The 27,125-nt window shown below is 38.8% G+C and overlaps 2 protein-coding genes and 1 long non-coding RNA gene across 37 annotated transcripts in view; 1 reads left to right on the plus strand and 2 right to left on the minus strand.

Moving 5' to 3' along the window:
* The window catches only part of NSRP1 (nuclear speckle splicing regulatory protein 1), a 60,574-nt gene extending 54,669 nt beyond the window's left edge, over positions 1–5,905 (minus strand). Inside the window, exons 1-2 of the mRNA XM_053211642.1 lie at positions 5,871–5,905; positions 4,586–4,676 (exon numbers count right to left, since the gene is read on the minus strand). Coding sequence (XP_053067617.1) covers positions 4,586–4,676; positions 5,871–5,890 — 111 coding nt within the window. The 5' untranslated portion in view covers positions 5,891–5,905. The remainder of the gene's footprint in view (positions 1–4,585; positions 4,677–5,870) is intronic.
* A 78-nt stretch (positions 5,906–5,983) lies between these two features.
* Positions 5,984–25,672, plus strand: LOC106968705 (uncharacterized). Of its 5 annotated transcripts, none has more exons than XR_008293976.1 (4): positions 5,984–6,338; positions 8,695–8,879; positions 19,485–19,700; positions 23,431–25,672. It is a non-coding gene; the product is annotated as an uncharacterized LOC106968705 (long non-coding RNA). The 5 variants fall into 5 exon arrangements; XR_003412661.2 differs by having other exon boundaries at positions 5,984–6,262; XR_008293977.1 differs by having other exon boundaries at positions 5,985–6,274; positions 8,719–8,879.
* The window catches only part of EFCAB5 (EF-hand calcium binding domain 5), a 191,027-nt gene continuing 179,806 nt past the window's right edge, over positions 15,905–27,125 (minus strand). For 27 of the 31 annotated variants that reach the window (XM_053211625.1, XM_053211613.1, XM_053211610.1 and 24 more), the window contains one exon: positions 15,906–16,660. In XM_053211625.1, the coding sequence (XP_053067600.1) occupies positions 16,467–16,660 (194 nt within the window). In that variant the 3' untranslated portion in view covers positions 15,906–16,466. Of the gene's footprint in view, positions 16,661–18,635; positions 18,849–27,125 lie in introns of those variants that run through there. The other 4 variants (XM_053211616.1, XM_053211620.1, XM_027034592.2 and 1 more) reach the window with 4 other exon arrangements.

The following is a 27,125-nucleotide window of genomic DNA, read 5'->3' on the forward strand; positions in this document are numbered from 1 at the left end:
TTTCAACGTTTTTATTTATTTTTGGGACAGAGAGAGACAGAGCATGAACGGGGGAGGGGCAGAGAGAGATGGAGACACAGAATCGGAAACAGGCTCCAGGCTCTGAGCCATCAGCCCAGAGCCTGATGCGGGGCTCGAACTCACAGACCGCGAGATCGTGACCTGGCTGAAGTCGGACGCTTAACCGACTGCACCACCCAGGCGCCCCTATATTAAGTACATTATATACATTTAACTTATCCTCTTAAAGGATAAAGATACAAAACCGCAACAACTTTCAGGTTGTATGGATACTTCTTCATGGCATTATGAATTACTGTGCAAAATAGGATCTTGCAAGAATATTGTCTAGAAATAAGCATTTCAATTGCCAAGATTAAAAGGAAAAGTTACTATGCTACGCAAAATGAGCAAGCATCCATTACTGAGAAATATCTAAAAGGAAGTTCCTTGTTGAACCTGTCATGCAACATCAATTTTGGTCAGAGACTATCTTGTAAAATTTGTGAAATACTACTGGTTATCACAAGTACTCTTCAGAATAATTGTGTAGACCAGGGGTCAGTAAGTTACAACCAAATCCAGCCACCCCTCCTTTTGTAAATAAAGTTTTATTAGAATATATTTATTAGTCATGCTCATTCATTCATATATTGTCTAATGGCTGCTTTCACACTATGAAAGCAAAGTTCTGTAGTGGGCTTGCTCTACTACCTGTCTCTTTACAATATAGACAGCTAAAACATCTAAGTAAATAACTGTACTTGTAGTAAAAGTACCAGAATGGGGCACCTTGGTGGCTACTAGTTAAGCCTCTGACTCCTGATTTAGATTTCAACGCAGGTCATGATCTCACGGTTTGTGAGTTTGAGCCCCACAGTGGGCACTGAGCTAAGAGCATGGAGCTTGTCCTCTCTCTACTCCTCCCCTGCTCATGGGCATGTGCATGTGCTCGCGCTCTCGTTCTCTCTCTCAAAATAAATAAATAAACATTAAAAAAAATGTATCAGCATAGATATCCAGATCCTAACTTATGGAGCTCATACTCCGAGATAGTGACATGATATATGCAAATAACTTACAACACAAGGTATGAAAAGCTAAGTGCTAAGATAAGTAGAGTGACATAAAAAGGATGAGATTGCACCCACTGTATGAAATCTTAAAGGAAGCAGCTTTTGCAATGGGTTTTGAAGGATGCCTATAATATAGACACGTAGGATGGGGAGACTTCCAATGTGAAGAAAAGCAGAGCTGTGAAAAATTACAAACATGACAGTGTACTTTGCATAGAGGAGGACAGTTAGTAAAAAATGCTAATAACCATTTTGAAGCCAAAGCATAGGGAAGACTTCCAATGTCAGGATTAGCAGTTTAGATTTTAAATACAATCAAGTTCAAAAGCAAGGAGGTTATAAGTGAATACAACTGTGCTTTAGAAAGATCAATCTGTCAACAGTATTTCAAACGAATTTAAGGAGACAGGTGATAAGGAAACTAATTACAAAGTATTAAAATAAGTAATGAAGGTGGTGGCAATGGCACTGGAAAAAAGGATACACTGGATAAAATGGAATAAACACATTACTATAATAGCAAAATCACTCAAATACTTATGATCAGACAGTTGCATTTGGATACAATATAAACCTCTTACTCATAAGGGGTAAAAAACCATCTCCCCTACCTTTGAACAAAATATTATTTCTAATTAGTTCTGATAATTTAAAACCATTTAAATAGTAATTTAAAGTGCTGGGCTACCACTTTCCAGTTTTTAAACTTACTCTGGATATAAGCATATATTAATACTGAATTCATTTACTAGGGCCCCATCTGCTGGACCTGTGGAAGGAAAAGTCTGATCTTAAATTTGGGCTCATAAATGCTTCTGCTAAATTGCTATAAATAACAATAAAAGGATGTGCATTACAGCAGCTCTTCTCCTGGTATACCAAATGCCTTCTTTAGGAAAAGAACCATAAAATTTACCTTTATATTTTATAAAGCACGAAAAACTTTATTGTTGCTTAAACTGTTGATTTTTTAAATAAGAGATTTTGTATTCAAACCTCACAAATATTTAAAAATACTTAACTAAGAAATTTATTTCTCAGTATAAGAATAAGCTGGAATTCATTAGACTGATCTTATTGGTAAGGCATACTGAAGAAAAGTTTTACATCCTGTTCATTAAGAACTAAGCTGCAGCTTGTCAGTTGGCTTCTGGCTGAGCTCTACCAATGGAAGACAAAAATAATCTATTGGCAGGTAGAAGAAAGGGAAAAAACAAGGAATTCCACCCTGCCTTTTTCTCTACCTAAAACTGAATCTTCCTAAGTGGCTTCAGCTCCTTCGGGAAGAGTCTAGTTCCCACCAGATAACCCTAGCCCTTGGCCTCCAGGACCTGTATCCTACCTGTATCCCTCCATTTATCACCACTGACTCATCTCTGGGTTGCCTCACCATCTATTCTCTTTTTGGCTTAAGTCTTCCATTACTTATGTAACCAGTTCTCTGCATTAAAGTCCCTTTATGTAAAAGAATGGGAGGAGGCAGGGAGGGACAGAATGAAGAAAGAGCAAAATGGCTTAGCCCTAGCTTTCTCTAGCTCTAGCCTCACTGTACACCAGCCTCATTTCACAATGGAAAAGAAAGAGCAGTAATATGACTATACTTTCTAGATCACTTGTGTACATCCATCCTTCTCAAATATTTTGCTTTGTATTATATGGTGTGCCAAGACGATTTACATGAAACATTAGAATAAGCATATCCATGGTAGGATGACTTAAAAAAATATTTGTGGGGCTGGGTGGCTCAGCTGGTTGAGCGACCAACTCTTGATTTTGGCTCAGGTCATGATCCAGGGTCGTGGGAGCAAGCCCCAAATCATGGAGATGGAGCCTGCTTAGGATTCTCTCTCTTCCTCTCTCCCATCCTTCCCACCCCCCACCGCTATTTTTCAGGTTTTTTTTTTCTTTCTTCTTTGAATTCTTTATTTTTTTAAGTTTCTTTATTGGGGGGGGGGGTGTGGAGGGAGGGGCAGAGATAGGGGAAGAGGAAGAACCCCAAGCAGGTTCCACACTGTCAGCACAGAGCCTGACAATGGCTCAAACTCAGGAACTTTGAGATCACGACCCAAGCCAAGATCAAGAGTCAGACACTTAACCAACTAAGCCACCCAGGTGCCTCCCATCCTCTAAAATTAAAACGAAAAGAAAAGAAAAGGCACATTAAAACAAACTACAAGGGTGCTATCAATTCAATGGAGGATAGCCTTCAACAAATGCTATGGGACAATTGGATATCCATAAGCAAATAATAGTATTATTACTATTAGGACCTAGGTCCTAATAGTAGGACCCCTACCTCATACCATATACAAAAATTAACTCAAAATGGATCACAGACCTAAATTTAAGAGGTAAAACTACAACACGAGTATAAATCTTCATCGCAATGGATTAAGCGGTTTATTAGGGATGACACCAAAGCAATAGAAACCTATGAAAAAAATAAATTGGACTTTCTCAAAATTGAACTTTTGTGCTTCAAAGGATCCTATCAAGAAAGTGAAAAGACAAAAGAATGGGAAAAAATATTTAAATTATATCTAACAAGGGACTTGTTTATATCTAGAATATATAAAGAAATCTTGTAACTCATAAAAGGGCAATAATTCAATTTTAAAATACATAAATGATATGAATAGACATTTCTCCAAAGATGATACATGAATGGCCAACATCCCTGGCCATCAGAGAAATGCAAATCAAAATCACAATGAGATAGTTGCCTGGGGCAGAATGTAGGGAAGTAGACAGTGTCTGGAGCCAGTTTCTTCAACAGAAAGAAAGCAAAAGCAAAGAAGTATCAAATATGTTCAATTACCTACCTACGTCATTATAAAATGAGTAAAAAGAGAAGCTATCTTTCTGCCAGACCAAAGGAACTATCAGACTAACTGATGCAAAGGTCTTTCAGAAATACAGAAAATGACTCAAGACATAAGCATACATTTGAGGCTGTTTCTGCTATAAGCTGTAGATTTCACAGGAAAACATAGTTTTGGCTGCTAAAATAGAAAATATTCATATTAGGTGTTATTATTGTAGAACAATCAATTGTAACTTCATGCACTACCATAATTACAAAACTGAACAACTACATTTAGCAGACAATTAATAATCACAAAAGTAGTCTTAAAAGAAACTACTTTGCTAATAAAAATTTCTAGGAAATTGGTGACATATTAATACCTCATTTTCAGGGACATTTACACTAATAATTTTGTTACTTTAGTATTAGCTGTCTAAAACAGCTTTGTGTAACTACTTAGAAATAACTGAAAATCACAACTTGTGAAAAAAATCTTAGATTACCCATGTAACATTAGTGAAGGAAAAAAAATCAGTGAAAAGTCTTTCTTTAAATATTCCTTTTGATGATTCTGTAAATGATAATATACTCCAGATACACTGTAATGACAAACAACTAAGGCAAGCAAAGACATCAAATTCACAAGTTCGATTTAAAAAATTCTATTTCCAATAATGCAATAGAAAAACATAGGTTCCCTTACCTCATCATCATCAGAATCATTCCCAAACACTGATGGTTTTTGCAAAACAGGGTGCAACTGCTGTGCTTTCTTTGGCAAAATAAGCCCATACCTGCATTTTGTTTTTGAAATAGAAATTACACCATTATATTTAAATGTTAAAAAATAATACATCCACTACTTCTTCCAGATGAAGCTACCAAGTCAAAACATATCACACAGCTTATGAACACAGAACAGGGTTTCCGCTTTCCAATGATCTCAAAGTTCTAATGTGTGTTAAGATTTTATAATTACTCTTCTCAGTAATTATTTGCTGACACGGGCCAAATTCAAATACCATTTTAATAAAAAAAAGAGAAATAACTGAAGAGTTCAGAAATGTTTTAGATGATGAAATAATGTTTTAGAAACAATATGTTAGTGGAACGCTCGTTTCATGCCTACTAAAAATTTTAAAACACTCTAAATTATCCTTGTGGTCGAACAAGAAAATAGCTGTTTGTTTGTTTTTTCCTACTGGGTACTTACATAGTTTAAAATAAGTTATTGGGTAATGTGACCCACGAAAAATTTTTAAAAGATTACAGTAACTGAGAAACTCAAGAAGTCACGGGACAAATGCCCATTATATTCTATTGCGCTCATTTGCTCTGTCTTGGAGCATCTCAGAAAACCACCCCATCAGGTCCAACTCATTTAGTTTCTCACGCTTTGGCCTTTAAAATGCCGAGATGACTGGAAACTCCATCGAAAGTAAGAATTATACATCAAAGGTAAAACTTTCAAGAACATACAATATTTGTCTCTCTTGCGGCAACGTATACCCCAGGTCCCTATTATGCCTACCCTTTTGTGGCTTCTCAGCACAACATTCCTAAAACAAGGAGGGAGGGCGGGAATCAGGACTTGAGCAGCCAAGGAGAACAAGGCCCTCTAAGGAAGCCAGGAATTGTCTCTTCTCATTGCCCCTGAAAGCATCCAACCAGGGAGAAACTCAAGCGCGGGGTAGGAAGCAAGACTGAGGGGCCTCAGACCGAGCTTTTGGAAAATAGAAAAGTCTCGCTCTCTGCCCCTCAGCCTAACTTCCTTTATTTCCTCACAAGTTTCTCCCTCAAACTTCGGACTTCCATCCTGGAAAATGTGGGGGGGAGGGGAATATGTTCCTCAGGATTTCTCGCTTTTTCCCGCCTCTATCCCTGACGACAAAGCCCCTTCACTTCCAGCGCACTTTTACTCGTCGGTCAAAGACTAAGTCGCCGTGATCTTTCATTCCCAGCCTAACCCTAACTCCCGGATCACTCACTGCCTGCCCGGAATCGCCATCTTGCTCCCGTCTCCGCTGAACGTGGCCGACGGCTACGTGACGCTCACGCAGACGTCAACGTCATCACGTACACTCTCGCGCGGATCTGGGCGGCCTGAAACACTTTTAGCGGCTGAATCCCTCCCTTGAGCTGCTTCCGTCTTGCAAGGGCCCGAGTCCTACGGCCTTAGGCTTTGTTTGGAAACCAATTGGCTGCCTGGACGTTTTGGGAAGAAAGGAATGACAAAATTCTAGGCCAGCAATTCCCAAAGTGTGGTCCCAGGAGCATCACCAGGAATTTGTTAAAATGCAAATTCTCTGGCGGTTTCCCAGACTTACTGCATTTGAAACTCCCGGATGGGGCCCAGCAATCTGATTACAGAGCCCTGCAGGTAGCTTTGATAGTCAAGTTTGAAAAACACTGCCGTAAAGCTATCGATTTTTTTTTTTTTCCACCGAGGCTTCAGTGTGAGTATACCTGGCTCAGGGTAACTTGGCAACTGAAAATCTGTATGTTAATATAGGACCTATGCTCATAGACGAAATTATTAATAACAGCATCGTGGTAATACTGGATATAGGAATCAAAATTATATGTTATATATATATATTTTGTTTTGTTTTGTTTTTAAATTCTAGTCGCTTTTCGTCTGTTCATCCACCAGCTCTTGACCTGTTCAAAACTAGTTTTCTAGCAGCCAAAGAGATCTTTTCAGTTACTGACAAAAGGATGTTAAAATCTCCAACTGTAATTGTGGATTTGTTTATTTCTCCTTTTAATTCTGTCAGTTTTTGTCTCACCGATTTTGAAATCCTATTATTTAGGTATTTAAACATTTAGGATTGTTAGGTCCTCTTGCATTGACCATGATACCATTAAGAAATGACCCTGTCTTTTTTTCTCTTTATGTACTTTATCTGATTTTAATATAGACAGTTTTTATTGTTAGCATAGTTTATCTATCTAAAAGTAGATATTTTAATCTACTTGTGTCTTTATATTAAAAGTGGATCTCATGTTGATAGTATATACAATAAAACCTTTGTGAGTATAATTCATTCTGGAAACATGCTTTTAATCCAAAGCATATGTATATGAAAGTGAATTTCCCCATAATAAATAATGGAAACTCAGACGATTTGTTCCATAACCCAAAATACTCATATAAAAATGATTATAATACCGTAATAAAATACAAAATAATATAAAATATAAAGAAAAATAAATTAATCTGCACTTAACCTTTGAAAACCTTTGTGGCTGGTGTGAGGGAGACAAGAGAGAGAGGAGGGTTATTGTGTAGGACAACTTTCACTATCACTAACGGGTCACTGCTGTCTATTGGCTCAATGGTATCTTCTGCATGGGGGCCATTGTATATGCTCACAGGGATGTTGACTACAGTACAATATTAATAAACTTGTCATATACTGTATTTTATTTGTATATTATTATTTTTAATTTGTATCCTAATTAGCATATAGTACAATAATGATTTCAGGAGTAGATTCCAGTGATTCATCCCCTATCACACTCGGTGCTCATCCTATCAAGTGTCTTCCTTAATGCCCCTTACCCATTTCACTCATCCTCCCACCCACAACCCCTCCAGCAACCCTCAGTTTGTTCTCTGTATTTAAGAGTGTCTTATGTTTTCCCCCCTCCCTGTTTTTATATTATTTTTGCTTCCATTTCCTTATGTTCGTCTGTTTTGTATCTTAAATTCCTCATAAGAATGAAGTCATATAATATTTGTCTTTCTCTGACTAATTGCACTTAGCACAGTACCTTCTAGTTCCATCCACAGAGTTGCAAATGGCAAGATTTCATTCTTTTTTGATTGCTGAGTAATATTCCATTGTGTGTGTGTGTGTGTGTGTATACATATATATGTATATATATTCCATTGTGTGTATATATATATACACACACATATATACATATATATACACATAAGATTACATATATATGTATATATGTATATATGTAATCTATATATACATATATACATATGTATATATGTAATCTATATATGTATTATACACATCTTTATCCATTCATCTTTCGATGGACATTTGGGCTCTTTCCATAATTTGGCTATTGATAATACTGTTATGGATATTGGGGTACATGTTCCCCTTCAAATCTGTATTTTTGTATCCTTTGGGTATACCTAGTAGTACAATTGCTGGGTCATAGGGTAGTTCTATTTTTAACTTTTTAAGGAATCTCCATACTACCGTTTTTCAGAGTGGCTACACCAGTTTGCATTCCCATATACTGTATTTAATGTAACTCGGCAATAAAGCAGCAGAGGAAAAGGTCTATATCTGTAGGCAGCCTGACCTAGAATGAATCAAAGCATTCCTAAGCTTACTCTTGTATGGAAAAGCAAAAGACTATCCATAGGTGCTTTGAAGTGACAAAAAATACACTAGTGCCAGTTATGGGCACTTCCAAAGTTCAGAAAAATCACTGATTTCTGCCAAACACCATGGTCTGAGACTGAGCATCTGAGCATGGGAGGTGATCACCCACAATCCTGCAGAGAGAGAGAGAGAGAAGAACCATTGGCTCAGTTGTGGTGATTGTGTGACCTTTGGCATCACATACTACTCATATTTGCAGGACATTGCTCATTTATCAAGTTAAAATTTATTAGAAATGTTTATTAGAAATGTTTGCTTGTCTTGCAGAATACTCACAGAACAAATTACTTGCAATCCAAGATTTTACTGTATTTGGGTCTTGCTTTTTTTTTAATCTAATCTGATAATTTCTTTTATTAGCGTGTTTAGAACATTTTCTTTTGTTTTTTTTAAGTTTATTATTTATTCTGAGAGAGAGAGAGAGAGAGAGAGAGAGAGAGAGAGAATCCCAAGCAGGCTCCGCACTGGCAATGCAGTGCTGGAACTCAGGAATTGCAAGATCATGACCTGAGTTGAAACCAAGAGTTGGACACTTAACCAACTGAGCCACCCAGGCACCCCTAGAACGTTTTCATTAAAGTGAGTATGAGTATGGCTGCAGTTTTTCTATTTTCCTATCTGTTCTTTTTTCTCTAACCCTCCCTGCTTTTTTTTTTTTTTTTTTTTTTTGCCCTCTTGGATTAATCAAGAAATTTTTATGTTTCAGCTTACAATTTTTATGATGCAACCTCTTTGTTGACTTATTAGCCATACTTCTTTGCTTATTGTTTTTTAAGGTATTGCTTTAGGGTTTCATGTATACATCTTTAATTTATCTCAGTCTGCCTTCAAGTAAAGAATATACCTCTTTATGTATAGTTAAAAAACCTTATGGAGCACCTGGATGGCTCAGTCGGTTAGGCGTCTGGCTTCAGCTCATGTCATGATCTCACAGTTCATGAGTTCAAGCCCCGTGTCCAGCTCTGTGCTGACAGCTTGGAACCTGGAGCCTGCTTTGGGTTTTGTGTCTCCCTCTCTCTCTTCTCCTCCTCTGTTTGCATTCTGTCTCTCTCTCTCTCAAAAATAAATAAACGTTAAAAAAAAAAAAACCTTACAAAAATATACTTCCATTTTCCCTCACTTAGGTTTTGTGCTATTCTTTTCACACATTTTACTTCTACCTATGTTACAAGCACACAATAAATTGTTATTTTTGCTTCAAGCAATTATCTTTCAAAGCTATTTTTAAAATAAGAAAAATGTTTATGCACACATTTACTATTTCTATGTAGATCAGATTTCTATCTAGTACAGACATTCTTTTTTTTTAATGCTTATTTGAGAGAGAGAGAAAGTGTAAGCAGGGGAGGAGCAGAGAGAGAGAGGGAGAGAGAGAATCCCAAACAGGCCCCATGCTGTCAGCACAGAGCTCAATCCCACAACCCTGAGAACATGACCTGAACTGAAATCAGGAGTCAGATGCTCAACTGACTGACCCACCCAGGCGCCCCACAGCCATTCTTTTTTAAACAGTTTTATAGAGCTATAATTCACATACCATGTAATTCACCAATTTAAAGTGTATATAATTCAATGGTTTTTAATATATTCAAGGAGCTGGGCTACCATCACCATAATCAATTTTAGAATAATTTTAATGTCCAAAAAAGAAAGCATATATACATTAGTCACTCATTTCTGCACAAACCCTTTGACCCTAGGTAACTAGTTATCTACTTGTGTCTCCATGGATGCAGTTCTCTCAGTTTTTGCTTCATATGCTTTGAAACTCTGTTATTAGATGTATAAATATTTAAGATTGTTATGGTTTCTTAATTAATTGACCTATTTTTCATTATGAAATGACCTTCTTTATCATGGTAATATTCTTTGCTCTGAAATCTACTTTGTGTGTTATTATTATAGTCACTCCAGCCACTCTTGACATTGACTCCAAAAGAAACTTTAACTCCAAACATTAACTCCAGGGAAAGTGAAAAGATGTTCAGAAAAGGAAAATGATTGTAATTTACTACATGGCTAAGCCCTAAATAGCATACATAGTCATGATAATGCAAATGCTGAATATCAATCTATTCTAATTTAAATTCCAGTGCAATATATTGAAAAGGACGGAGGAATGGGAAATGTTTCTGTGTGTGTGGACGCACATACTGAGGAAGAAGCCGAATCTTTGTAATGCATACTGAGAGGTTAATAAATATTGCTTAAATCAGGGGAAAAAATGTAGCCACACCACATGTTATTTCACAATTTGGAGGTACGTGTCAAAATCAAGGGGTTGGGAAACTATGCAAAGGGTCAGATGGTAAATATTTAGGGGTTGTGGGTCTTGGGGTCTTAGTAGCTATGGCAGCTACTCAACTATGCCCTTGCAGTATGAAAGCAGTCATAAACAATATGGGCATCCTTTTCTTTCTTTCTTTCTTTCTTTTTTTTTAATTTTTTTCTCAACGTTTTTTTATTTTTATTTTTGGGACAGAGAGAGACAGAGCACGAACAGGGGAGGAGCAGAGAGAGAGGGAGACACAGAATCGGAAACAGGCTCCAGGCTCCGAGCCATCAGCCCAGAGCCTGACGCGGGGCTCGAACTCACGGACACGCGAGATCGTGACCTGGCTAAAGTCGGACGCTTAACCGACTGCGCCACCCAGGCGCCCCGTCTTTTTTTTTTTTTAAAGTAAACTCTACATCACATGTGGGGCTTGAACTCATGACCCTGAGATCAAGAGTCACTTGCTCCATGGACTCAGCCAGCCAGGCACCCCTGGGCATGGCTTTTCTAATAAAACTTTATCGTAATAGGCCTGAGCTGTTTATTAATTCCTGACCTAAAGGAATTGAAAGTAGTTGACTCGGAGGTAAGAAAAACAGGGGTGAGGTGGGGCTGGGAAATGTTGTGGTCTTAAAAGACCTTATATAACAAGATGACTCTTTAAATTATGAGTATGTGTTATTTTGCTTAAAAAGAATCAATAGAGGGTAAAAATAAAGCCCCCTGCCAAGACTGTCTGCCTCTTGCTTAAAGAGACTGAATGGGGAATTAGTTACACAAAATTACCCAGCTCAATATCCTATATATAATGTGAGCTTTTGAATTGGTGTATTGAATCCTGTATTCTCCCATTGCCTTTGGGATGTCGTAATGAAGCAGTTGTGAGATTTTCCTAAAGGTAGAAGGCTGATTTCTCTGATGCATTGTTTCAGAGAGTTCAAATTCTTCAATCACTTGGCAGAGTTTGCAGCAATGGTGGTACCTGCAGCAGTGAATCAGAGACACGGAAAAGACTCCTAACATTTTGAACCAAGTTTGGGAACTTTAATTGAAGATGGTGTAAGAACAGAAGCAGAGTGAACCAATAAAAGATGGTATCATTACTACCATACTCCTATTACACAACAGAGAATTCCAACTGTCTTAGACTTCCCAATAAGACCTCAAGAACAGAACAGTTGACTAGCATTGGATCTAAGGCAACTGTAGGGACCTCAGCACCCAAACTAATGGATCTTCCATTTAATCTTTTGACATTAATGTTACTGATGTCACTTCCCTACTCTTTCAGTCTCTGCTTCTTTTTGTGCCCTCTGCCTTTTTGTGCATTCTTGTCCCTAACCAACTACGCATTTTTTAAACTTTCTCGCTGCCAAATTGTAGTGTCTGGAAGGCAGTATCCTTTAATTTGTTTAAGGCCTGACATGACACTTTTGGCCTCTCTAAACTCTTTACTGTCCTTCTAGACACTGCTCTTATTGCTGTTTCCTAGTTTGGATTATCCATGGTTTGGTTACTTTCTATATTAGGCCTTTTCACAAATTGGTCTTCCTTTGGCAAGGGGTCAACCCCAGTTCAAAACGCTGTGGCTACAGAGTCAGGGTCACATAGAACAGAATATGGCCACCAAGAGGTACTCTCCTAGTTGTGGTCTATGGAAGGGACAGTCAAAGAGAGGTAAAATAGAGCTAATGATTAAGAGATGGAACAGCTACTGAGGGTAATTACTATGCCTAAGGACAAAGAAATAGGCAATATTTAATTGATATCTATTGAGGGAGGTCTTTATAATAAAATCATACAGGGGAGAGTAAGAACACAGAGTTAATGATGTAGGGTGGGGTTAGGTGGGAGTGGCATTGCATAAAACCTACATGAGAAGAATGAAAATTCCCTAAATTACCTGCGGAAGATCTTCTGAGTCTGGATTGGAGATGTCTGTGGAAGTTAAGGGTAGCTGGTTGCTTAAACATATTTAGATAAAGAGGGAATGGGAAGTGAGTCACAAGAGACCAACATATTGTACGATTCCATTTATATGAAGTGTCTAGAATAGGCAAATCCATAGAAAAAGAAAGATGAATAATTGTTTAGGGCTTAGGTGGGGGAAAATGGACTACTAATGGGTATGGGGTTTCTCACGGGGGTGATGAAAATGTTCTAAAATTGTTGTAATGGTTGCAAAACTCTCTGAATACAGTAAAAACCATTGCACTGTACCTGTTAAGTAGATGAATTATATATCATGTAAGTTATATTTCCATAAAGCTTGAAAAGAGGCAGTAGAAGCTTTCCTGAGATTCCAGTATCATTGTCTTGAAATCTTAAGTTGTTGCTGGACCATGGAAAGCCATAATTAAAAAGGAAAATGGTCTGGGCAAACAGTCTCTCCTTTGCTGTCCTGCCCACTGCTCCCTTGTGGTGTATTCAGTAAACTTCTATCTCCTTTGTTCTGCCCTGGGTGAATTCTTTCACTGCCCCTGCCACCATTCTCCACCCAATCTGGATGACCTGGCATTTTGTGGCCCATATGGGGAATCTCTGCTGGGCCCAGACTCTCCCTGGATTCTCCAGGAATTTCTCAGGACTTTTCCTCAGAGAACCATCTCTAGTAGTCCTTGAGGAACTGATGACCTTGGCTGAGGTCACACCTTGGTAAGGAGCCAAAGGCCCCAGAGGGAAATTGCCAGACTGCCCTTGCCTGAAAGGGTGAGGGATTTCCCCTCTTGACCTTCAGAGGAATCCTTTCTTCCCTCACCTTTCTCTTTTCAGCCCTTTGGCAGTCTAACCCTAGTACTCCTCCACAACTGAAGCTTTCTGGCCAGGGCAGCTATCCCCATGTGGTCTGAAGGTCCAAGGGCAAACAGGTTCGACACCTCATGCCTGTGAGGGCGAAGACTGCTTTCCTCTCCTCTCCCACTCCATCCCCCTGAGGTCTCTGTTACCAATTTGCAGCACATTTGGCAGCAGAAGCTCATCCAGGGCAAATCTGCACACATTACAGACTCAGTTGGGACTCTTTCTGATGCTGGCTGACGCTCAGCTGCCTTGCTTCCTTCTCCCCTGCACGCTTTTTTCCTTTGTTCCCTCAGATCCAACACCATCTTGATCTACAGGCAAAATACATTCCTACCTGTCTGAGTGAATCCAACAATTATGTATAGGAATGATTATTCAATAAGGATTCCATGCCATCAGAGGGTCCCCTCTCCCTAAATCCCATGGACCTGGCTACCAGTGAATTTCACTCCAATCTCCTTTCAGCACATTAAATAATACCATGGTCTGGTCTATAACTGCACAGAACCCCTGATGGACCCACAAGTTGAGGTAGAGACGTGCACCCACCCTGTCTAGCAAGAAGCAGCTACTGAAGATGAGACCTCTACTCAAATACCAAAGATTTGTCATTGTTGATCTGTCAGGGTGGAATCCAGAGGCTGTTTTACGCAACGGGTTTGAGCAATGGAAACCTGAATAAGGCAAAAGGGCCCAGAGTGATAACCAGGCTGCATGCAAACAGGTGCATTAAATGACCCACCTCAAAATAGCCATAGCCCCCAGCTGACCAATGGGCTACTTACAACCAGGCACTGTTACCAAAAAAGGAAAATTCCATAGGTTCCCATACCTCCTCATTTCACCCCATAACTATAGCCCCCCCCCACCGCCTCCTGGCAGACAGCCTATCCTTTGCTGTCCTGCATGCCACTGCTCCCTTACAGTGTTTTCAAAAAACATCTGTCTCCTTTAAAAAAGGGGGGGGGGGGGAGGCGTGGCTCAGTTGGTTAAGTATCTGGATCTTGATTTCAGCTCAGGTCACGATCTCATGGTTTGTGGATCGAGCCCTGTGTCAGTCTCTGCACTGACCGCGCAGAGCCTGCTTGAGATTCTCTTTTCTCCCTTCCTCTGCCCCTCCCCTGCTCATGCGCTCGCTCTCTCTCTCTCTCTCTCTCTCTCTCAAAATAAATAAACTTAAAAAAAATAAAGGGAAAATTGTCTGGATGGTCAACACCATACCGTGTCCATGTTATGTATAAGCTACAGTAAAGAAAGCCAACAAAAAACTAATCAAGTCCAAGCTTCTGAAGTATATATAACTATAAGTAAAGCAATGTATTCAATAAATAGATTTAAATATAAATCTGTATGTAAATTTTGTCAAGTATAAATAACATCCTCGTCACTAAAAAAGTAAGCTCCTAGTGCTAAGGGATAGTATTTTACTTGAATGATCATTAAATAAATTCAATTAATCTTTCTTGTTGGTTGCTTAATTTTACTTATTTTTTTAATGCTTTATTTATTTTTGAGAGAGAATGTGTGTGTGAGCAGGGGAGGGGCAGAGAGAAGGGAACAGAGGCTCTGCGCTAACAGCAGCAAGCCCAATGTGTGGCTCAAACTCATGAAACGCAAGATCATGACCTGAGCCAAAGTAGGACACTCAACCACCAGCCACCCAGGCATCCCTGGTTGCTTAATTTTAAAGTAGTTTCTAAAAGACTGATAGCATAATCATTAGTCTGGTAAAGGTTGAAAAGTGTCAGTGAGATGTCTGAGTGCTGGCAAAAGGTAGGATAGATGGAAGCTAGGTCCCCTGGCTTCTTACCAGCTGTTGTGATGTAGGTAACTCACGCATTGAGCCTATGTCCTCATTTATAAAGTGAGGATAATGGTATTAGACCGCCTCCCTTACAGGTTATTGGGAGGTTATAAGCTTGTGTGTGAAAATACTTCAAACAAGTTAAACTCCATGCAAGTGTATGATACCTGTTCTCATTAAGCTAGATGTCATTTAGTTAACTTAATTCCCATGATAATGGTTAATAAGATAGCGTTCTGCAAAAAAGTCCTGTGCTCGCTGCCTAAAATGCCATTTGTATGCACAGTGAACTCTATAAGCTTGTTCTGCAGCCATCAGGATATGTGGCTATCAGTTTAATATCTTCAAGAACATTGTTCCTAGAAATGTTGTTGCAAATGCCCTGAAAAGCCCTCTTCCAAATATGAAATAGGCTTATAGGTTAAGACTGGGCATGCGATCATCCAAGAGATGAGAACTGGTAATAACACTGCTGCCACTTTATCAGAGAAGGTTAAGAAGGGACCTCCAACCTCAAATTATAAGATGTTTGCAACACATCACATTTTGTCAACCAAATAAAGAAAATGAAGTTTAATTTCCCAAATTTTTATTAAAAATGGACTCTCATCAGATATGTTATTGCAAAGATGAAATCTCACAAAAGAACAGTAAAGTTTGCTGTAATAATAAGCTTTAAATAAATATAAACTCTTTTTGCAGTTCTTTAACTTGAGAGGTTTTTGTTATTAAAAAAAGGTGTTTTCTTTTTTCCATGAGTCATGGACATTCTCCTACAAGAATTTCTATTTATTGAAGTAACTTAAGTTGTTAAAGTCAGTAGGGAGGAGTAGTGATCGTTGGGGAGGGGGAAAAGGTGGTGCAAATTTAAGTCTGAAAAAATTAGAAAAACAATTCCCAGTTCATGTCTTAAAATCTTTATTATTTGGTACTCCTTTAATGTAAAAATAGCCATTTTTCCATAAATCCTCAGTCTTTACTTTGCACCTTTAAAGAGTTGAAATAATTCTACCCAATTAACCACAATAGTCCCACTGCAGATACAAAGCTAAAACTAAAAGGAAACTTTTCAATATATCCTATAACATGCATTTGGTTATGGCTACCTTAACTGGATATTTTTTAGATCAAATTTCTCCTTAGGTAGCATTTTCGTTTTGGAAAATGCTGAGGTCAATGTCTAGGAGCAAAATATGTCTATGTGACACTCCTTTCCAATTGAAGATATTTTATAGTTAACAAGCAAAACTGAACATGACAAAAATAGCCTGAATACAGTACCAATTCATTAGCATTTCCCTGGCAAGCTTCCCTTTGGCATTTTTGCATACACATACGAGTCAGTTTTGGAGGGCAATGGGGGTGCAATAGCACTACTTGTTTTTTTGCTTAGCTCCATGAGAGTTAAACAGATGTGTGCCCAGTGGTATAGGTATTCGATGACACTATTACCAAACTTCCATACTTCAATTCGAGAATGATCTATACCAAGAAAAAAAAAAAGTTAGTATGGATAGTTTTGTACCTTTATTATTAAAATATATAAGTTCCAGTATTATGATGAAAGTTCATCAGATATGCTTTGAGTCAAAACCATGGCAGAATTTTGTTTAAATGTATAATTATAAGAAAATGGATAAATAAATTTTGATACATTCATATAATAGAATATTGCATAGCATTTAATGAATAAAGAACTAAAGCTACACATTACATTGTGGATAAATCTCAGAACGTATTATCACAAAAAGCAAGTTGTAGAATAATATGTTCTTTTGGATACAATTAAAATATAATTTAAAACACTGCAAAATAATTTTGTATTGTTTATGGATTCATAAACATGTAAGTAAAAGTAAGGAATCATGCATAAAACTGATAAACATCAAATTCATAATAGTCTTAGCTCTAGAGAGGAAAAAAAGAGAATGGGAGGGATCAAGGAGAGGTAGAAAGTCTCAACTGTTTCTCTAATGTTTTATTTCTTTAAAAATGTTTGACTCAGGGCGCCGCCTGGGTGGCTCAGTTGGTTAAGTATCTGACTTTGGCTCAGGTCACAATCTCATGGTTTGTGGGTTTGAGCCCTGCATGGGGCTCTGCATTAGCAGCTTAGAGCCTGGAGCCAGCATCAGATTCTGTGTCTCTCTGCTCCCTCCTCCCCACCCTGCTTGTGCTCTGTCTCACTGTCAAAAAATAAACATTAAAATTAAAAAAAAAAAGTCTGACTCGAACATGTATAACATTCAGATTGGATACAGAATATGGCTCTGTAATGACTACACAGGTGTTAGTCTCTAACTTTGGTTTGTAAACTCTACACCCAACGTAGGGCTGGAACTCAGGACCCAGAGATCAAGAGTCTCATGCTCTTCCAACTGAGCCAGACAGGCACCCCTATAATTTTTATGTTTAAAATTTTTCCTAATTAAAATTTATTTTAAAATATGTAATAACTGCACACCATATGTTTCATTTGTTAAATTGTAAACTATTAAACTGCCATTCATAAAAGTTACTTTTTCCCAGGAGTCAGTGACTAATATCCAGATAGAATGGTCCAATGAAAAGAGAATATACTTTAAAATTGAACATATCTGGGTTTCAATCTTGGCACTACCCCAACTAGTTCTGTGACCTTCAGTAGGCCACTTAATTGGTGTTAGCCTGTTTCTTCTTCTACAAAACAGGGATAACACCTCAGAACTGTTATGAGGATTAATAAGAAAAGATATTTAAAAATCTGTCACAGAGTAGCTGCTAAAACAATATTTCTTTCAGGTGCCTCTCACCATTAGCTCGATGTTTTATTCATTTTTGTTACTTCTTATGTCTACCACAGTGACTAATCCAATAAATGTTTGCTAATTTGAGTTGAATAAACCATTAAGTGATACTTATAATTGAATAAGAGTTTTTAAATGTCATCTTCTATCCAATGGCTCTTTAATGACAAGTATGTCCTTCATGGATCTGTATTAGAATGACAGAACGGGGTGCCTGGGTGCTCAGTTGGTTAAGTATCTGAATCTTGATTTCAGCTCAGGTCATGATCCAGGATCTTGGGATCAAGTCTTGTGTCTGGCTCTGTGCTGAGCATGGAGTCTGCTTAGAATTCTCTCTCTCTCTCTCTCTCTCTCTCTCCATCTGCACCTTTCCCCCTGCTTGCACTCTCTCTCTCTAAAATAAAATTAAAGAAAAAAAAGGATAACAGGGACACCTGAGTGGTTCAGTTGGTTAAGCATCCAACTCTTGATTTTGGCTCAGATCATGATCTCACAGTTCATGAGTTCGAGCCCTGTATCGGGCTCTGCGCTGGCAATGCAGAGCCTGCTTGGGATTCTCTCTCTCCTCTCTCTGCCCCTCCCCTCCTCTCTCTCAAAATAAATAAATAAACTTAAAAAAAAGAATGACAGAACATTTTATTTCCCTATATTCTATCCCTTCTTTCTATGAAGGAAGAAGATTCCCTGAATTAGATTTAGCCTTTCTATGATTTCAAAGTTTTGACTTCAACAAAAGTACAATACAAGATATGAAAGGCACGTAAAAGCTGGGAAACATTCACAAGTCTCAATTTTTATTTGAGGCTGATTTAAAACATGGAGGTGCAATTTTCTAAAACTTTTTCTTTCAACACACACAGAGGCACTGTCTTTTCTCTCGGTTGTAACTGTTCAATAAATGTTGAAACAACATTAAATTACAGAATGGTTAAATTAGGTCTTTCAAATATTAAAAGTCTTTTCAGATTATAGCTCAGTAACAAATGAATAAAACAAAAACAGATGGTGGTCATGAGAGCATAGTACAAATATCTGATTCATCTCAAGTTCTGGGCAATCCCAGACCAATCCACATACATACTTAAAATATTGAGGTGCACTAGCTGTAATTGATTCCTTTTTTTATTAATTCACTTCCTGGAAACTTTACAAAGTAATGCTATAGGCTGGAAAGATTACTTTGATTATCTTAACGTTCCAGTGTTATGAATCTAAAGTTCATCCCAGAACACACCTAAAACCAAACCTAATTCATTTTCTGAGATATCGGCTCTGCTGCACCCCACAGTTTTTATTCTTTCTGCCCTTTCCAAATCCCCATCAAGAGCTCTGTTCCATTGATGCCTGCCTGCCTGCCACAGCGTTTTTATCTCAACATCCAAATGAAACAGACCCCTATCTGCAGCCATTATTATTAAGCTAGTCGGCCATCTCCACGGTGACTCAAGGACATGAGGATGGGGAGGGAGGCCTCTCCCTTTCACAAGCCCCTGTTGCTTATTTCCGGTCTTATTGTTACCCAGGACAGAAGCTCTGAACCTATCTGGGTTGTGGTTCCTGTTTGCCTGCGTTTTCCAGTGAGAGAGTGATGTGTTAACAACAGCTGTAATGATTTCTCTAATGAAGCCTCCTTGGCTCTGTTGGGTTCCCATTAACAACGGTTGAGCGCTACTGCCCTCTTGTGGTGGATGGACGCCAGATTTTGCCGCTTGGCAGATGACAAGAGCCAGATTGCACAGGTTTGGTAATTCTTTCAAACAGACCAATTTGTTTCTTTTCTAACTGTTAGAAATTATGTTGTTTTTTTTGTTTGTTTTTTGTTTTTTGTTTTTTTGTTTTTTTTTTTTTTTTGCTTTGCCTTGGTAAAGCTTATAGTAAATTATTGGAGGAAATCTGAACTAAAAGAATTGCTGGGTCAAACCCTTGAATCTGTTTATAAACCTATTAACTCAAAAACATTTAATGGTATTTTTGTAGGTTCTAGTTTAATCAAACTTTTAATTACATAAGGAATTGATTTTGCTAAAAGCTGTTGGATAGTCCAGGATATTTCTAATTCAAACTCCCTTTACAGATCTCTGTTTTAACACTAGTTTAGTAAACTCCCCTTTTGGGAATTATAGGCAATTAGAAAGATGGGCAAAGCAAAAATAATGAAGTACTTAAGCATCAAGTTCAAAAGTCAAAGTATAACTGCTCCTTTCAACTAATAACCCAAGTATTTCTTGAATGCTTCTCTCCTTAGCCTTAGTTCTTAGTTTTAGTTCCTTTATTTCTATTGTTTTGTATACTTTGTGCCACCTTTTAACATTACTGCCACATGCAATGGGCTGAATGTCCTGCAACATCATATAGCTAAAAGATCATGTGTGTGCATGTTTCAGTCAGTTCTTAAGTAGGTCAGAACACCCATATTGGCCATGGCTTTCAGGCACTTACTATGTTATCATTAACTTAAAGTGATCCAAAATGTATTGTAGAGTGCTGCTTCTAGGATCAGTGTTAAATGGGGAGGTAAAAACACATTTTTTTCTCGAATTACCCAAAGTTGGGTAGAAGTTTGCTCCAGACTGAACATTGTGTTCTTGCAGGCATATTAGTTTCATTTCTGTTGGTATAATTTCCTTACAATATCACATTGTATTGGCGCTTTTTTTTCATGATATATCTATAAATCAAATATGAGAGGGGTCCCTGGGTGGCTTAGTTGGTTGAGCATCTGACTCTCGGTTTCTGCCCAGTCATGACCTCACCGTTCATGGGTATGAGCCCCACTTGGGATTCTCCCACTCTCTCTCTGCTCCTCCCGACCTCATTCTCTCCCTCTCTTTCTCTCAAAATAAATAAACTTTTTTTTTTTAATGTGAGAATTGAAATCAATGCAATTTGCTTTACAAAAATTCATAGTTTAATGCAGTAGACTCTGAACTCTGATTATGTACTTCCATCAGTAACAAATATTGAGCATGAGCCCCAATACATGTATATTTATTTATAAATCATTCATTTTAAAACAAAGTAAGCAGTGATGGGCAATAGGCAATAATTACAAACAAAAGTCCTATAGTATTTCTCTTACACCCCGAAAGTACAGGTATCAGCTGTTTGTCCTTTTGTTTCCTCCTTTTTGTTTGGAGCTTTGTCGAGGAAGCTTACAGAGGGCTCTATATTCAGTAAACACACTCATAATCTCCCAGTTTTCACTCTGGTCCTCTCCCTCTCAACTGTGTCTGATGTCCCCCAGTCCAGAGAGTTTCTATGTTATCCCCTTTGAGAAATAAATTTCTAGTGTTGGGGAGAGGAAGTTGCCCAGTGGTGTGATGTAGAAATGAGATACAGACAAAAACACTACAAACAGAAAGAAAGGAGAAACAACAGGGAAGAGAAAACTTCAAAAAATAATTATTGTTGGGGTGCCCAGGTGGCTCAATGAGTTAAGTGTCAGACTCAATTTCGGCTCAGGTCATGATCTCACGGTTTGTGGGTTCAGTCCCTGCATCCGGCTCTGTGCTGACAGCACGGAGCCCACTTAGGATTCTCTCTCTCTCCCTCTCTCTCTGCCTCCCCCACTCACACCCTCCCTTCCTCCCTGTCTCTCAAAATAAAGCATATGCTCACATAAAAACTTGTAAACAAATGTTCGTAGCAGCATTATATACAATAGCCAAAAAGTAGGAACAACCCACATGTCTCCATCAACTGATAAATGGATAAATAAAATGTGCTATATCCATATAATAGAGTATTATTCAGCCATAATAAAAGAATGAAGTATTGATACATAGACCAAAGATGAACCTTGAAACATTATGCTAAGTGAAAGAATCCACCTTGTATGACTCCATTTATATGCAATGTCTAGAACAGGCAAATCCTAGAGACAGAAAGTAGATTAGTGGTTGCCAGGGGTACGGGTAGGGAGGGGCAAAGAATAGAACAGCTAATGGGTGCTGGGTTTCTTTTCCAAGTGATGAAAATATTCCAAAATTAGTGGTGATGTTTGCAAAACTTTATGAATATACTAAAAACTACTGAATGGTACAGGATAAATTGGTGAAATTTGTGGTATATGAATTACAATCTCAGTTTCTCAAAAAAGACAACGGGTCATTGTCTTCAAGATTATGTTCCCTGGAAAACTAAAAATCAAATATGAGGGTTGAATGAGAACATTTTCACACATGAAAGTCTCAAAAAATTTACCATTCACACACTCTTTCTCAGAAAACTACGAGAGATACGCTACCTCAGAGCAAGGCAAAGTAAATTCCTATGATAGCAGCAAAATGGATTTCAGGAAGGCAACTGAGTAGCAGATCTGGGTGGGGGAAGACCCCAGATAGAAGGAGAATCAAGATCTCTAGAAGGGATGGCTTTAAGGCAAAAAAAAAAAAAAAAAAAAAAAAAGGAACTAAAAAAAATTACCTGATAAAACTTCCCCCAAGGGAAATTATATGGAGAGACAAAATGGATGGGGTGGGAATTGTCAAGAAATACAAAGAAAATTTAGGAACTTAAAAAATAAAACTAAGGGGCCCCTGGGGGCTCAGTTGGTTAAGCTTCCGACTTCGGCTCAGGTCCTGATCTCACAGTTCGTGGGTTCGTGGGTTTCAGCCCACAGCCCACAGCTGTGCTGACAGCTCAGAGCCTGGAGGCTGCTTCGGATTCTGTGTCTCCATCTCTCTCTGCCCCTCCCCCGGCTCACGCTCTGTCTCTGTCTCTCAAAAATGAATAGACATTAAAAAAACTTTTTAAATAAATAAAAAAAAATAAAAGTGAATTATTTACTTCAGGAAAGACAAAGAGTGAAAAAGGAGCAACCAAAATATGTTTTATGTTCAGCTGTGGATCATATTTGCATAGGCAAAATCATGTAAACAATGCATTTTGATTTAACTCCAAATGATAATATAATTACATTGAGAGGACAGGATAAGAGAATGGTGGTACAACAGAACTCAACTTTCATCTATAATAAGAGGAAATCAGTTGACGAGGTTTAAAATTGAGGAATGAAAAGATAGCAATGCTCTACAGTATTAAAAAGACAGAAATGTGCACATGCCAGAAGAAATAGTCAAAAGAGTCAAAAAGAATGGCCTCTGATGAGGGGACCTGGGGAGACTGAGAAGAGAGAAGAGGGATGGGCTAATGACTCTTTTGTTAGAAGGCTTTTAGTTCCAGTTGACCTTTTAAAATACTTTAAAAAAACATATAATTTTTATAGTCCTTTGAGATAAAAGATTATTTAACATCCACTAAAATGAAAAAAAAAACTGTGTCAAGAAAATCTGGAAAAATATCTTAGCCTTAAATAGAAAAATGTTCTCATTAAACTGATTTTTAACAGACCTTATTGGATATTAAAGCATCAGTGATGGTACCTAGATAAATAAAACCATGTTGTTTAAAACCAAAAGCAAAAAGAAAATTGATGATTTGATTTTTTTTCTTTCTTTTTTCCCCCAGGATGACTTGGACTAGAGATGGAAAGGGTCTGCATGCATGGGAAATGGGTCAAGCATCCAGGCCCCAGGTCTTTACTGAACCCTAAACTAGTTTCCCAGACAGTGTGTGAGTTGAGTGCTTCTCCAATATCTTTCATACAACGCCTTTTAAGAGGTATTTGCCAGAACAAAAGGAATCTATTCTGAAACTAAATGGATGTTTCCTCCTCTAGAGCCTGAAATCTGGTGAGCATCTCATAAAAGGCACCCTCAAGGCTCCCTGTTTAACCCAGGTCTAACTGTGATTGCAGGTGGGAAAACAACAAATCTCAGAAGGAATCACCACCCAAGAAACCAAGTCTAAGAAGGCGGTAGAGAACTGTAACTAAATCCAAACCAATGAGGGTATATAGAGGGTCCAAATTAATAGGACAAAACAATATTCTTGGTATCTTGTTCATTTCACTTTGACTTGTTTAAAAGAACCAGGCATATGATCACAGTTGCATATTCAGTTCAGTGCTGTGTTCACATTTCTTATTTGTGGAAAGTTGGTAGTGTCTTATTAAAGGTTCCTATCTCATCTTCAGCTGTGCCATGAGGAATGAAGGAGAGGCTTGTCCCACTCTTGCAATGGAGGGAGATAGAGAATAGCAATTGCTAGAGCCACCACGATGGTGGCAGTAGTGCTTAGGGAAAGATCGCCTGGGGAAGGTGAATCTTGAAGACAGTTAATCAGGGTTGTGAGTCCAGCAGTCCTTCCCCCATGATGGTGGGTCATCTCCCTCCATTGCCATCTCTGGTGGATCATGGTGGTGTTTTTTTTGAGGAAGCTGGTGAGTTTCTTTATAGATGGTAATAGCACATCTATCTGGCTGCTTTGGCAGAGGAGGAGCTCTAGGGCTCCTGCAGGGGAACTCCTGCAGAGACCAGCATCTATAGACTTAGAGACCCTTGGATTTAGGCATGGGGAGGAAGTATGGCCACTTGGCAGAAATACAGGCTCTAGAGAGCAAAGTGATTCTGGTCACACTTGAAATGAGAGATCATTCTTCTTGCTTCCAAGTCTGATAACATTTCCCGGTAGATAACATGTGTCTAACCCCCTGGGATGGGGACATGGGACAGGTATGGGACACCCTACAGAAAGAGCAGGCAAAGTTGGCAGCATAGGTCCAAAGTGGAGTGGGGAAAATAGATCCTTGAGAAGGTGGGCAGGTCATGGGTCTTCAGGAAGAAGAGGACAACTACTGGAAGTGCTTTAGGCAGAGTGACAGAGGTTGTTGATGCACTACTGCATGCACAGCTGTCTGGGTCCTGGTCCAGGGGTCACTGGAGGCACTGGGTTCCCTTACAGGAAAGTATGTCAGCAACATTCACATGCAATGAATGGCACAGCCTTAGGACGCCAAGCTTGCTGAACAAAGCTGTCCAATACTCCTTCATAGATGACAGCCTCAATCTAAAGGTGGGATTCAGCTGCCTGGAATTCCACCAGAATATAAAATACCCCTTTTGATGCAAATCAAAACCACAATGAGATATCATATCATACCTGTTAGAATGGCTGTTATCAAAAGTTCAAGAAATGACAAATATTGATGAGGATGTGGAGAAAATAGAACCCTTGTACACTGTAGGGAAGGTAAATTGGTAGAGCCATTGTAAAAAACAATATGGAGGTTCCTCAAAATACTAAAAATAGAACTACCATATGATCCAGCAATTCCACTTTTGGGTATATATCTGAAGGAAAAGAAATCACTGTCTCAAAGGGATATCCGCACCCCCATGTTTATTGCAGTATTATTTACAATAGCCAAGACATGAAAACATCCAAGACTTGGATGGATGAAGAAAATGTGGTGTACATACATACAACGAATATTATTCAGCCATAAAAATAAGGAAATCCTATCATTTGCAACATGGATGGCCCTGAAGTCATTATGCTGAGTGAAAAAAAGTCAGACAAAGTCAAGTACTGTACGATCTCACTTGCATGTGGAATCTAAAAAAACTGAACTCAGAAGCAGAGCATGAATTGGTGGTTACCAGAGACAGGGGCTATGTGCAAAGGTGGTCAAAAGGTACAAACTGCCAGTTATAAGATAAATAAATTCTGGGAATGTAATGTACAGCCTTGTGATTATAGTGAACAATACTATACTGTATATATGAAAGTTTCTAAGAGAGTACATTTTAAAGGTTCTCATCACAAGAAAAAAATCTTTTAATTAAAAAAATGTTTATTTACTTGGGGGGGAGGGAGAGAGAGAGAGAGAGAGAGAGAGAGAGAGAGAGAAGGAACAGGGGAGAAGCAGAGGGAGAGGGAGAGAGAGAATATCAGCGGGGCTCAATCTCATGAACTGGGAGACCTGGCCTGAGCCAAAATCAAGAGGCAGACGCTTAACCAAATGAGCCACCCAGGTGCCGCCCCCCCCAAATCTTTTAATTATGTGAGGTAATGGATGTTGACTAAACCTACTGGTGGTGACCATTTCTCAATATGTAGATATATCAAATCATTATGTTGTATACCTTAAACTAATACAATGTTATATGTCATTATATCTCAATAATAACTGGGAAAAAAAAAAGAATAAAAAATAAAGTGTACCTTTATATATATTCCTTTCTAGAACTAGGATGAAGTAGGGTGAAAGTTGACAGCAGAAGTCCTAAGAAAGTGTAGACACATCACCAGCCCTGATTTTATCTTCTTGGCAAAATCATTAGTTTGAAAGTCTTGGTGGGTTAGGAGCTGTGTTAACAGTCCCTCCCCAACCTGGGCAGAAATGACCACTGTTGGTGGTATTTCATGCTAGGTAGTGTTGTTGACTGGGGCTTTAGTTAACACTGCTAGAAGGCTCAGATAAATTTTGAGCCACAAATTGCCCTGCCAGAGGCTCTTCTCTTTCAGGCACAAACAGAAAGGTGCCCCCGTGAGTTCCCCTTCTTTCCCTAAATGGAGAGCTTACAATTTCCTAATACAATTGTGTCTGAAGGAGAGAGGGTTGGTGTCTGGGTGGCCTATGAACTTTCTTGGTTGCAGCAGAGACTGCTATAATGCTAAAGGCTTGGCAGTGGTGGTGGAAGGGGGGCCTGAGGGCTATTAGGGTTCTGGCTGAATCCAGCTGTGTTAACTGCAGTTGGAATTCCTGCCACCTGAGGACACTGTTGGAAAAGAGAAAGAGGTGGAAGCTTTGGCGATCAAGGCTGCTCAGGAATTGGCTAGCACAGTTGAAAGGAGAGGAGAGGAGGCCGAAATTTGCATGTTTACCCAAACAAAGGAGCTGCATATGACTATAGGAGTTAGTTCTGGTAGGCAAATCAGAGGTGGAACCTGAACTGAAAAGATTCCCATAAAGCATTGGGACAGTGTTACAGAAGATGTCTTTGTCTGGAGATGAGCTAATTGAGGGTGAGAGCCAAATCCTGAACACACTTGCAAGATGGGGAGTTGTGGGGCTTGCTCCTCATCCCCAGCTCCCATCTGACAAAAGGACTAGATTTTTCAGTGGTGAGCGCCTGTGTCCTTGCCCGAGAAGGTGAAACAGCAGTCTGGGAGGACACCAGTGACCCTAGCAGCAGGGTCTGGCTCTAGGCCAAGGGGCTGGCATGTTGGGGTCTACGAAGTGGAGCAGGGACTCAGGTCGCACGTGGAGGGGAAGGGCCTACTGGTACTCATGGTGGGGACTAAATCTACCTTAAAGG

This window comes from Acinonyx jubatus, chromosome E1, assembly GCF_027475565.1.
Source record: "Acinonyx jubatus isolate Ajub_Pintada_27869175 chromosome E1, VMU_Ajub_asm_v1.0, whole genome shotgun sequence".
NCBI lineage: Eukaryota > Metazoa > Chordata > Mammalia > Carnivora > Felidae > Acinonyx > Acinonyx jubatus.